This window comes from Mauremys mutica, chromosome 8 (genome assembly GCF_020497125.1).
Source record: "Mauremys mutica isolate MM-2020 ecotype Southern chromosome 8, ASM2049712v1, whole genome shotgun sequence".
Taxonomy (NCBI): domain Eukaryota; kingdom Metazoa; phylum Chordata; order Testudines; family Geoemydidae; genus Mauremys; species Mauremys mutica.
The window spans coordinates 11204234-11217309 of record NC_059079.1 but is presented as its reverse complement, the minus strand read 5'-3'; the positions used below and the strand labels follow the sequence as shown (position 1 = coordinate 11217309).

The 13076-nt window shown below is 38.8% G+C and overlaps 1 protein-coding gene across 1 annotated transcript in view; it reads left to right on the top strand.

Moving 5' to 3' along the window:
* The first annotated feature begins 2270 nt into the window (after positions 1 to 2270).
* Positions 2271 to 13076, top strand: part of SLC1A7 (solute carrier family 1 member 7) — an 80296-nt gene continuing 69490 nt past the window's right edge. Inside the window, exons 1-2 of the mRNA XM_045028933.1 lie at positions 2271 to 2411; positions 4045 to 4124. Of these exons, the coding sequence (XP_044884868.1) occupies positions 2271 to 2411; positions 4045 to 4124 (221 nt within the window). The remainder of the gene's footprint in view (positions 2412 to 4044; positions 4125 to 13076) is intronic.

The window sequence follows — 13076 nt, the reverse complement described above, 5'->3', positions numbered from 1 at the left end:
CTTGAAATTTGGCAGGGGGATTCATCCTTGTGTCGGGAATTGGCCTTTTTTCCATCTAAATTTGGCCAAGTTGTAAGCCTCTGGGGGAAAAAATGGAATTTTTCACATACTCCGGAGAAACTAGTTAGTTTGGCAGCTAAATTCTCAGATGGTTGTCTGTACTAGGCATGCTCCAAACCTGGTCAGCTTTCTCTGCATTTGCTCCTCCAAGCACTGCGGAGTCACTGTAACATCAGGTGCAGGACCTGAGAGTAGGGAAATGGCCTTTTCTGTGCTGTCAGTGATCCTGCTGCTGGTGCCCAGGGGCTGCATGGAGGAGGAGGAGGAGGAAGCTGCCTAACTGGAATGCCATAGGGCAATGGGAGCAGAGACAGGCTGTGGGAAGGAGGACAGAGGTGGAATAGGATGGGGCAGAGCGAGCAGAGACAAGCTTGTGGGGGATAGAGGCAGTGGCAAGGACAGAGACAGACTGTTAGGGCAGAGATGAGACAGAGAAAGGCTGTTATGACATATACTAGGGGTGGGTGGACAGGAAAAGAAAGGTCTGTAACCACTAGATACACTTTCTTCCAAAACCTGAGATGAATCCAGGATTCTTGAGTCTCAGCATTACTCTTCTTGAGTCTCAGCATTACTCTTCTGAAAACCCACTGCTAAAGTGTGTGTCACATCCCCCTCTGGTTGCTGGCCCACATCACAGATAACAACCTGCTACTGCTATTGATTGTACTGTTAGCTCAAGTGACAAAAGTGTGTGCTGTGGAGCTAAGTTCCAGCTCTGCAGTGACCCATGTGAGGATCAATATGGTTCCACACAGTAGAATTTCTGTTTTTTTCTGTTTGCTTTTTTAAAAAACATAAGAAATTACATTTTAAAAAATCTATGTTAAAAGAATATTAAGACTGCAAAATCAAGCACCCCAAAATTAGGTTACTCCAGAATTAAGGTTGCCTGTGCAACCTTAATTTGGCCTTTTTGTGCATATGTTTTGTGATACAGTCTTTAATTACATAATCACACACTTTTTACCCCCGGGATCTTGCCTCATTCAGGTCACAAGATGGAGGGAGGCTGCTAACTTCTCATTACTATATTTATAGTTTATTTATTTATATTCAGTATTTCTTTTTAGTCTCATCCTTCAGCATGTGATCCCATGCTATATTTACCAGACAAACGCTCTGCTGAATACATAATTATTAATTTTGTCATGGGATTTTCTACAGTGCTCATGTATAGTGTGCTCATCTATAATATAATACAGTGCTAAATATAATCTTATAAATCCCCCAAATATACTGTACAGTGTTATAGATTGTTTATAGAAACACTTCAGAATGCTAGAGTTATGATCCAAACACTGTACTAACAATATGGTTTGCTATAGTTTAATGGATGGTTGTGATAGTATAGTTTTACAAGACATTAATTATACAGCATAAAAATCTGTTTGAATTGAATGAATGGGATGATTAGACATACCAAAGGAAAGGAAAGATCCATGTGGGTTAGGCTGATAATCCTCTGAAAGTAGGTTGGCCCCTGCTCTAATCAATATAGTGGAAGGGGGAAAAGTAAAATCATTTCATTCCCAAGATAAAAAATACAAAGTATTGTAGAGTCTCCTTTTATGTTTTTCTCCAGTAATATTCATTTTTAATGCAGTTTATTATTGTACTTGCCCAGCCTTTTGCTAACCACATTTATTAAAAGTAAAAAACCAGATCTGCTTTAGTTAATGAAGTTCAGTCTCACCTGACCTGCCCTGTTATGATAGTCCAGTTCAAAGTGTTACCTGCCCTACCCTTTAGTGTATGTACTGTATGAAAAACATAATTTCTGTCCATTTAAATGCATAACTTTCACTACTTCCTTTCTAGACCTGGATGTTAGGAGACCATACTTCAAGGGTGGAGGAATGCATGAAAATATTATTTTTCATTCATGTGTGTGTCACTCTGTTTTGACTCACTCTTGTTTTAGAAATACTACTACATTCTGTTCTAATTTTCCAGAGCTCCTTAATCTTCTTCCAGGTTCTTAATGATGTAGTCAATAATAGGATTGTTGGTATTAATTTGGAACAATAATGCCAGCTGCATGCTTCGTGGCTATTGGCAGAGGGGTGACCTTGCAGGTCAGCTAAGCAGTCCTGGAAGTGCTTTGATCTGATCTATACAGAGCTAGAGCTGTCTATTCTAACAAGGGAAGCTAGTGAGGTCTCTCTCCATGGGAAGCTGGTTCTTCTCCAAAGAGCACTGAGGACAGCATGGCAGTGGCCTTTGATGCAATGCTGGCTCGGGTCAAGGATGTTTGTAAAAGAAATGGTTTGCTCATTCTGTCAGTACTGTCTGTCATAGTAGGATGTCTTCTTGGATTCTTCCTCAGGACCAGGCGGCTCTCTCAGCAGGTCAGTAATAAATGAGCATGACACGGGGCAGAAAATGTGTTATGTAACAAAATAGGAGTTAAAACAACCTATGGAACTTCAAGGATGGGTATTTTAAGATAAAAATTAATTTGTTAGTGTGTTAGTATTTTGATAAGAGCCTACCTTGTTTTCTTTGGGTCCTTCCATAGATTGTATATCCAATATATGTTGAGAAACTGTCATTAAGACACTGCAAGTCTACCTTAAGAAGCACATTGTAATGTTGTATGTATGAATAAAAATACTGGCTTCTGAAACTGAATGAAGTGCTGCATTGTACTGTATGGAAATGGTAACAGTGTAGCATGTTAACTGGCGTCAGAGTACATTCTATTTGAATTTGTATTAGAACATGTATTTCCAATTAAAACACTAGGGAACTTTTTATGATTAACATATCCAGAGTTACAGATATTTATTTCACACAGGGTATATTTTATAAGAACTGAACTGGGATGTCCCATTAATAAAAGCACAAGTTATTACATTCACCAGGGGATTTCTCTTCAAATACATCTCTACTAATCTGTTTGTAGGTGCTCAATTCTTCCTATTCAGAATAGCCTGACAGACCAGACAGGCAGTGACAAATGCATTGCTGAACATGTTTTTCTCCAAGAATATAAATTTTAATATTTTAAACAAGTTATGGTACTTCAAAAATATATGATCATTAAACCAGTTTTGTCATCTTCTGCTGCTGGCCCTGAGTTGAAAATCTTCTACATCCAAACAGTAGCTTCATGCACAGAGAGTGAAATGTGCAAAATGCAGAATAAAGAGATTATGCAGCGAAAACTATTAATAGTAGCCCATAAAGGGTCTATTTATTTAATTTTTGATTGCTTTGGCACGCAGATGTACAATGCAATTTGATTAATATGGAGAAACCATTGAAGGGGATTTTACTGATCATTAGGACATGTGTTTGTGGCAAATGAATTATCACGAGCACCTATTTCATTGTACTGTTAAGGCAGCAGGGCCGGCTCCAGACCCCAGCGCGCCAAGTGCGCGCTTGGGGCGGCATTTTGCCGGGAGGGCGGCAGGCGGCTCCGGCGGAGCTTCCGCAGTCATGCCTGCGGGAGGTTCACCGGAGCCACGGGACCAGCGGACCTCCCACAGACATGACTGCGGAGGGTCTGCTGGTCCCGCAGCTCCGGTGGACCTCCCGCAGGTGTGCCTGCGGATGCTCCACCGGAGCCGCGGGACCAGCAGACCCTCCGCAGGCACGTCTGCAAGAGGTCCCCCGGAGCCGTGGGACCGGCGTGCTTGGGGCGGCCAAATTCCTAGAGCCGCCCCTGTAAGGCAGAATTGGTTTTTTGTTTTTTTTTTATATCTGCAGTATTTCAAAGTGTCCCTGAGTGAAACAAAGCTTATTTTATTTTCTCCTGAATCAGAACACATTACATAGCCTTAGGAATATAAAAAAAAATTCCCCAACTTCTTCCATCTGTACCACTTGAAATGATATGCAGTAGTTGCAAGTAATATAAACCGATCGTACAATTTTATGAGATCATTCAGTTTTACCAGCAGCTGTAAGGTGCTTTGTGAAGAAAGACAATCTTACACATCAAAACCATAAACACATCTCTCCATATATTTGTAGGAAATTAGTTATTTCCAATTCCCTGGGGAGTTATTGATGAGGATGCTGAAAATGTTGATTCTTCCACTGGTTGTCTCAAGGTAAGTGAGTGCGACAATTTGCTCAAAATAATAGATCTAGTGTCCTAAATGAGGCAACAAAACACCTTTTCATTGTAACTAAGTTATTGTGTAAGTGCAAAGACTATTGTAGACAGTGCTGTAATGCATTAATATTTGTGATAGATTTATGAACATGGTTAGAAAAACATGGCTTTAGCTGAAGAGAGTTCTGGATCAATAGGAACATTCTGCCAGAATAACACAGAAATATTGTTTGCTTACAAACTACCTTTTGAAATTAATTTATATTTTCATTTTTAAAAATGATTTTTTATTGAAACTAAACAAATTAGCATGAATCAGCCACCATACTATAAACTAAATCTAATCTGTTGAAAGAATGTAACTTGCAAGTCATTCAAAACACCAATTAATTTACAGTTCTTTGCCTTTTTTTGAGAGAGAGACTTGTGGTAGTATGATGAATAATGAAAGTCACTAAGATGTGGTCACTAAACTAGCATATGTTTTGTATTAACTTCAACTGGAGTTGTGGGTGCTCTGAAAATCAGGCCCATAATGCTTTGAAAAAAGCATTATATGGACTAGATTATGTGCTCAAAATATTACCTCTGTCTCTTTCCAAGAGTTCATGAAATACAAATGTATGGTGTCTAATGTCCTGCCTGCATAGTGGTGTTTATTCCAGATCACTTTTAAACTCACTCAAATAAAAAATGACTTTATTGGAGACCTTTTGTTTATTGAGAGAAAACTGTAAAGTAGGTATGAAATCTCAACAGCGGTATTTGCAAAACCTTGCTCTGAGCCTGTCAGTCAGACGTACTAAGAGAAATGACAAACGTAATAAGGAGGAATGGGATTCCAAACTGAAAACATTTTTTTTTAACCATTGAAATGTACATTCGTTTTCACAAAGAAGACTAGAGCAGCTTATCCACAGCTGAGAACAAAGTTAATGTTAATGCGTCTCTTAGTTTGTATGCGCTGTATACTTCCAGTGTTAGCAGAGCAGTATTATATAAGCTCACATAGCTTTTACCTCCGAGGAATTACTAATCCGTAAAGGCAAGTGTAAACTAACATGCATTATATGGAAAATAGCATGCCTGATGAACTTCCAGCTTAATTAATCCCTTCTGGAAACAATACCATAACTAATTTTATATAGCGCCTTTGCCAAACTTGGCAAAATTCAACTTTTTAAAATAATTTCAATGGATAATATCCATGTTTATTTTAAGCACCTTTTTCTATATTTATTTAAGTTTTCACAGTTGTGAGAAGTTATGTGTGTGGGGGTCAGACATTAGAGAATCAGACAGTAATTATTTAATGAGAGTAGACGTGATTCAAAAAAATTAAAGTTTTATAACTGTTAAAATACAAATTGTCACTATCATGTCAAAATATACAAAATAAATATTCTTAAATCAAACTTTAATTAGTTCTCAAGCATTATTTTTTGTTACTTTGCCCATCTGTAAATTTGGATTATCAATGGAAATATTTTTTGTTGTTTTGTGTGTGTAAACTGTCCCACTGTGTAGGAAAGATAGGAAGTATGGCAAGAGACCACCCTGGCTTAACCAGGAGATCTTCAATGATCTAAAACTCAAAAAAGAGTCCTACGAAAAGTGGAAACTCAGTCAAATTACAAAGGATGAATATAAACAAATAACACAAGTATATAGGGACAAAATTAGAAAAGCCAAGGCACAGAACAAGATCAAATTAGCTAGGGACATAAAAGGAAACAAGAATACATTCTACAGATACATTAGAAGCAAGAGGAAGACCCAGGACAGAGTAGGCCTGTTACTCAATGAGGGGGGAAAGACAATAACCGAAAATGTGGAAATGGCAGAGGTGCTTAATGACCTCTTTGTTTTGATTTTCACCAAGATGGTTGGTGGCAATTGGACGTCTAACATAGTGAATGCCAGTGAAAATGAGGTAGGATCAGAGTCTAAAATAAGGAAAGAACAAGTCAAAAATTACTTAGACAAATTAGATGTCTTCACATCACCAGGGCCTGATGAAATGCATCTTAGAATACTCAAGGAGCTGACTGAGGAGATATCTGAGCCATTAGCAATCATCTCTGAAAAGTCATGGAAGACGGAAGACATTCCAGAAGACTGGAAAAGGGCAAATATAGTGCCCATCTAGAAAAAGGGAAATAAGGACAACCCGGGGAATTACAGACCAGTCAGCTTAACTTCTGTTCCCAGAAAGATAATGTAGCAAATAATTAAGCAATCAATTTGCAAACACCTAGACAATAATAAGGTGATAAATAACAGTCAGCATGGATTTGTCAAGAACAAATCATGTCAAACCAACCTGATAGCTTTCTTTGACAGGGTAACAAGCCTTGTGAATAGGGGGGGAAGCACTAAATGTGGTAGATCTTGACTTTAGTAAGGCTTTTGATACTGTCTCGCATAACCTTCTCATAAAAAAACTAGAGAAATAAAACCTAGATGGAGCTACTACAAGGTGGGTGCATAACTGGTTGGAAAATCATTCCCAGAGAGTAGTTACCAGTGGTTCACAGTCATGCTGGAAGGGCATAACAAGTGGGGTCCCGCAGGGATCGGTCCTGGGTCTGGTTCTGTTCAATATCTTCATCAATGATTAGATAATGGCATAGAGGGTACACTTACAAAGTTTGCAGATGATACCACTGGCATAGAGGGTACACTTACAAAGTTTGCAGATGAATTTTAATCCGATTCTCCAAAGCACTTGCAACCCCTCAGGGAGTTGCAAGTGCTTTGGAGAATCGGATTAAAATTCAAAATGATCTTTACAAACTGGAGAAATGGGCTGAAATAAATAGGATGAAATTCAATAAGGACTAATGCAAAGTACTCGACTTAGGAAGGAACAATCAGTTGCACATACAAAATGGGAAATGACTGCCTAGCAAGGACTACTGCGGAAAGGGATCTGGGGGTCATAGTGGATCACAAGCTAAATATGAGTCAACAGTGCAACCCTGTTGCAAAAAAAGCGAACATCATTCTGGGATGTATTAGCAGGAGTATTGTAAGCAAGATATGAGAAGTAATTCTTCTGCTCTACTCCATGCTGATTAGGCCTTAACTGGAGTATTGTGTCCAGTTCTGGGTGCCACATTTCAGGAAAGATGTGGAGAAATTGGAGAAAGTCCAGAGAAGAGCAACAAAAATGATTAAAGGTCTAGAAAACATGACCTATGAGGAAAGATTGAAAAAATTTGGTTTGTTTAGTCTGGAGAAGAGAAGACTGAGAGGCGACATGACAACAGTTTTCAAGTACATAAAAGGTGTTACAAGGAGGAGGGAGAAAAATTGTTCTCTTTAACCTCTAAGGGTAGGACAAGAAGCGATAGGTTTAAATTGCAGAAAGGGCAGTTTATGTTGGACATTAGAAAAAACTTCCTAACTGTCAGAGTGGTTAAGCACTGGAATAAATTGCCCAGGGAGGTTGTGGAATCTCCGTCATTGGGGATTTTTAAGAGCATATTGGACAAACACCTGTCAGGGATGGTCTAGATAATACTTAGTCCTGCTTTGAGTGCAGGGAACTGGACTAGATGACCTCTCAAGGTCCCTTCCAGTTCTATGATTCTATGGTACAAAATATGTAGGCATGATAGTGGGTCACACTGGTGGGGGAGTGGCATTGTATGTGAAAGAAAGCATAGAGTCAAATACAGTAAAAATCTTAAATGAATCAAACAATACCATAGAATCTCTATGGATAGAAATTCCATGCTTGAATAAGAAGATTATGTCAGTAGGAACATACTGACGACCACCTGACCAGGATGCTGACTATGACTGTGAAATACTCAGGGAGATTAAAGAGACCACAAAAACAGAAAACCCAATAATAAAGGGGGATTTCAACTATCCACATATTAACTGGGAACATGTCACCTCAGGATGGGATGCAGACATAACATTTCTAGAAAAGAACCCACCACAGTAGCATTTAACTTCAAAAAGGAGAACTACACAAAATGAGGAAGCTAATTAAACAGAAATTAAAAGGAACAGTCACAAGCTGCATGGACACTTTTTAAAAACACTATGACAAAGGCTCAAATTAACTGTATACCCAAAATAAAAAACAGAGGACAAAAAAAAATGCCATCATGGCAAAACAACACAGTAAAAGAGGCAGTTAGAGACAAAAAGACATCCTTTAAAAATTGGAAGTTAAATCCTACTGAGGAAAATAGAAAGGAGCATAAATTCTCACAAGTCAAGTGTAAAAGTATAATTAGGGAGGCCAAAAAAGAGGAGCAATAATAAAAGACACAACAAAAATTGCTGTTAGCTTTTAAGTACAGCAGAAGCAGAAACCCTGCCAATCAGTGGGGCCACTGGAGAATTGAGGTGTGAAAGCCCGTTGCAGAGAAGCTAAATGAATTCTTTGCATTGGTCTTCACTGCAGAGGATGTGAGGGAGATTCCCGCACCTGAGCCATTCTTTTTAGGTGACAGATCTGAGGAACTGTCCTAAAGTGACATGTCAATAGAGGATGATTTGGAACAAATTGATAAACAGAAATAAATCCCCAGGACCAGATAGTCTTCGCCCAAGTGTTCTGAAGCAATTTAAATATGAAATCGCAGAGCTACTAACTGTGCTATGTAACCTATGACTTAGCCTCTGTACCATAGGACTGGCAGATAACTAATGTGAGGCCAATTTTTAAAAAAGTCTCCAGAGGTGATCCTGGCAATTACAGGCCAATAAGCTTCACTTCAGTACCAGGCAAATTGGCTGAAACCATAGTAAAAAACAGAATTATCAGACACATAGATGAACACAATATGTTGGGGGTAGAGTCAACATGGCTTTTGTAAAGGGAAATCATGCCTCACCAGTACATTAGAATTCTTTGAGGGGGTCAAGAAACTTGTGGACAAGGGTGATCCAGTAGAAGTAGTGTACCTGGACTTTCAGAAAGCCATTGGCAAGATCCCCACCAAAGTCTCTTAAACAAAGTAAAGGGTCATGGGATAAGAGGAAAGGTCCTCTTATGGATCAGTAACTGGTTACAAGACAGGAAACAAAGGGTAGGAATAAACGTCCAGTTTTCACAGTGGAGAGAGGTAAATAGCAGAATCTGTACTAGGTCTGATAAATACAAAGTAATGCACATTGGAAAACATAATCCCAACTATACATACAAAATGATGGGGTCTAAATTAGCTGTTACCACAAGAAAGAGATCCTGGAGTCATCATGGATAGTTCTCTGAAAACACCTATTAAATGTGCAGTAGCAGTAAAAAAAATAACAATGTCAGGAACCATTGGGAAAGGGATAGATAGTAAGACAGACAACATCATATTGCCACTGTATAAATCCATGGTACACCCACACCTTGTATACTGCATTCAGTTCTGATCACTCCATCTCAAAAAAGATATATTAGAATTGGAAAGAAGTACAGAGGGCAACAAAAATGACTGGGGTGTGGAACTGCTTGTATATAACGGGAGATATAAAAGTCTAGGACTGTTCAGTTTGGAAAAGGGAGGACTGAGGAGAGATATGACAGAGGTCTACAATATCATGAATGATGTAGAGAAAGTGAATAAAGTGTTACCCCTTCACATAACACAGGAATCAGGGATCACCCAATGAAATTAATAGGCAGCAGATTTAAAACAAACATAAGGAAGTCCTTCACATAGTACACACCCTTGTGGTTGCCAGGGGATATTATGGAGGCAAAAGTATAACTGGGTTAAAAAAAGAATTAGATCAGTTCATGGATGATAGGTCCGTCAATGGCTAATAGCCAAGATGGTCAGAGATGCAACCCCATGCTCTGGGTGTCCTTAAACCTCTGACTGATAGAGGCTGGGAATGGATGATAGGGGGCAGATCACTTGATAAATTGCCCTGTTCTGTTCACTCCCCCCGAAGCATCTGGCACTAATCACGTTTCGGAAGAGAGGGTACTGGGCTAGGTGGACCATTTGTCTGACCCAGTACGGCCATTCGTATGTTCTTGTGTGTGGTGATATCGACATTTACCAACATTTATTGATAAAAATCTAATCCTTCCAAGCCTACTCATGTACATACATGCTATCGCATTTTCCCCCATACCAAATATAATTATATCATACATTTATAGTAAGTATGTTCCACTCTGATTTCATGTTGTATTGTTCTATATTGTGCTCCTAAACTGTAAACTCTTTTGGACAGATAACCTGTAATTTGTTTGGCATAGCTCTCCTGCTGTACAAATGCTTTAATAATAACAGTAGACATAATGGCCCAGATCCTTAGTTATGGTTGTGAAATGCACAGCACAGCTCAGGAGAGGGGTACAAAGCTGACCTTTGGACTCCTGCAGTTCTGGGCCTATGTGCCAGTGCAGTTCCCTGGCATAATGTAGAACAGCCTTTCATCTGCTCTAAGTCATTCTATCTGCCAGTGGCCCCAAAGGGCTGATATAACAGCCAAAGATTAGTAGGATATAGGAAAGAAAACCTCTGCCATGTTCCTTACACTGACAGCAGTAGAGTGGGGACATGTAGGAGCTACTATACTAACACCCCACCTTCACTTGTTTTTACAAATATAAGTAATTACAGAAATATAATTAAATTCCTGTAAAATTGTACATTTTTATAACAACATTTCTCATGCATATATTTAAGAAAATCAGCAAGTTAAGGCATATGCTCTCTTTTTTTAAACAATTTACATATACATTTAAAATTAGTCTATTTCTTTGTGAAATGGAGCATCTTCAGCCTGCCCTATAGAAGCAATATTGTTTGAGTTATATGTTAAAGTCCACAGTTTATCCAGGTGGGCTGGGGTGGGGGAGTGGATTGCTTAGAGGGACCGGTAATTGGGCTACAGAGCCTTTCACCTCTGGGTCACTAATTCAAATCCAGCCTATGTCAAAAGTGACCAAAAGTTTTTATTATCCAATGCCTGTTCAGTAGCTAACGTAATAAGAGATGGTGATCTCAATGCAGTGGATAGGTACACACATAACAAAGGATACCACTTCTATTGGCACCCTTTGTTGAGAATCTCATCAAAGAGGCTCTCCTGAATAGACATGGAGACCAAACTACCCTTGCACCTCTAGAGATGATCCCACAGGTCTGGATTGAGGCACATTGGCAGGGCAGTGTGGAGAAGCTTGAACTAATAATGCCCATGCAATACCTATTCTGAGGTTAAAGAGAAAATCACTGTCTTCAGGTGTACTTTTAAACCAGTACCACTCACGAGCACTGAACTTTTGCACACACAAAGTAACTTTTTAAAGAAAGAGGTGGAGCCTGGAGAAGGGAGAATTAATAGAAATATGCAGAATTCAAAAACAAGCAAGCAAATCCCGATGCACAGAAAATGAGCTAAACTATGTGTTTCCTTTGTTTTTATTAATCTCCCATCAATGTAGCAATGTCTACACTCTTTCTAAAGCTGTAATAGGATCACTGTATTCAATCAATGATAACATTTACAAGGGAAAACAGTACTATACAATATCATGAATGTTAAGAAAGAGACTTGCACCTGAAGATATGGGGAAAATGTTACTTGACCATTAAAATCATTAAGTTAAGATTAAGATACAATATTTCACAAACTATATTAGATCTCAAAAGTCTAAGTAAATTGAGATTGCAAGACAGTAATGTATGAAGGGACAAATAATTGCAAAGGCATTTTCTGGAGCGGCCTGAAATCAAGAAAATTTGGGGCTAAAAATCTTATAAATAATTTATAGTAGTATTCATAAAGGAAATCCTCCTATGTCTGTTAGACTATGGGCCTAATCTGGCTGTCACTGAAATTGTCACAGAGCATGATTGGGCTTTATATGATTCAGCAGATGGCTCAAAACTAAGAAAAAAAATCCCTCCAGAAATATCCAATAGGTTAACAGTTGAAGCTTAGTATGAGGGGTGGCCGCGTTAATCTGGATCTGTAAAAAGCGACAGAGTCCTGTGGCACCTTATAGACTAACAGAAGTATTGGAGCATGAGCTTTCGTGGGTGAATACCCACTTCATCAGATGCTTGTTAGTCACAAAGACCATTATTTTAAGACATTGGAAGGACATGTCAAGACTTTCTGAGAAGCAATTGCCAGGCATGAGAAGGTAATACATGGAATGGAAAACAAATAGGTCTGAAAGAATTTGCAGTTTGTTCTTGAAATACTCAGTAGTGAATTGCCACAAGACCAGATGTTAGACACTGGTGAATGTTGCTGTAGTTGTCTACTGTGTTGTACACTGTGTGCGTGCATATACACATAGGGCACTGAGTTTAAAACCTTTTTATTTTCTTAAAGAAAAAAAGGAACGGGAATATTAAGTGACCAGGAAAAGTGGATTGTAACAGACAACTGATTTGAGCCAGATCTTGGAATTCAGTAACCCCAAACCTGGACTGTGCTCTGGCCCTTTACACCACTCTACCAGGTGGATCCACACACTGAATTTGGGCCATGGAGGATATTCTTCAATAGAGGATCTGTCTCCCTTACTCGGTTCTTATTCAGCCAACACTTCCAATGACTTCTGTTCTTTGGGCCAGGGACTGTCTGTTACTTTGTGTTTGTAGAGCCGCTAGCATAATAGGACTTCATCCTGATTGAGATCTTTGAGTGCTATCACAATGCAAATAATAATGATAATTATTATTAATAGTACAAAATATATGTACTATTTACTATTTATATGCAAAATATTACAGTAAAAAGCTTGGGGCCAGTCTCTGATTCAGATAAGCACACACATACATGGCTGTAACTGAGATGAATGGGAAATGTGAATGTTTATGATCCCTCTAATATGTTTAAGAAATATGGGCCCAGATCAGCTATGCTAATTTACACAAGCTGAGTATCTGACTCAGTGTTTAAATTTACCAAGAAACTATTACAGTATAAATAAGTAGCCCCTTGACGTGTTTAGTTC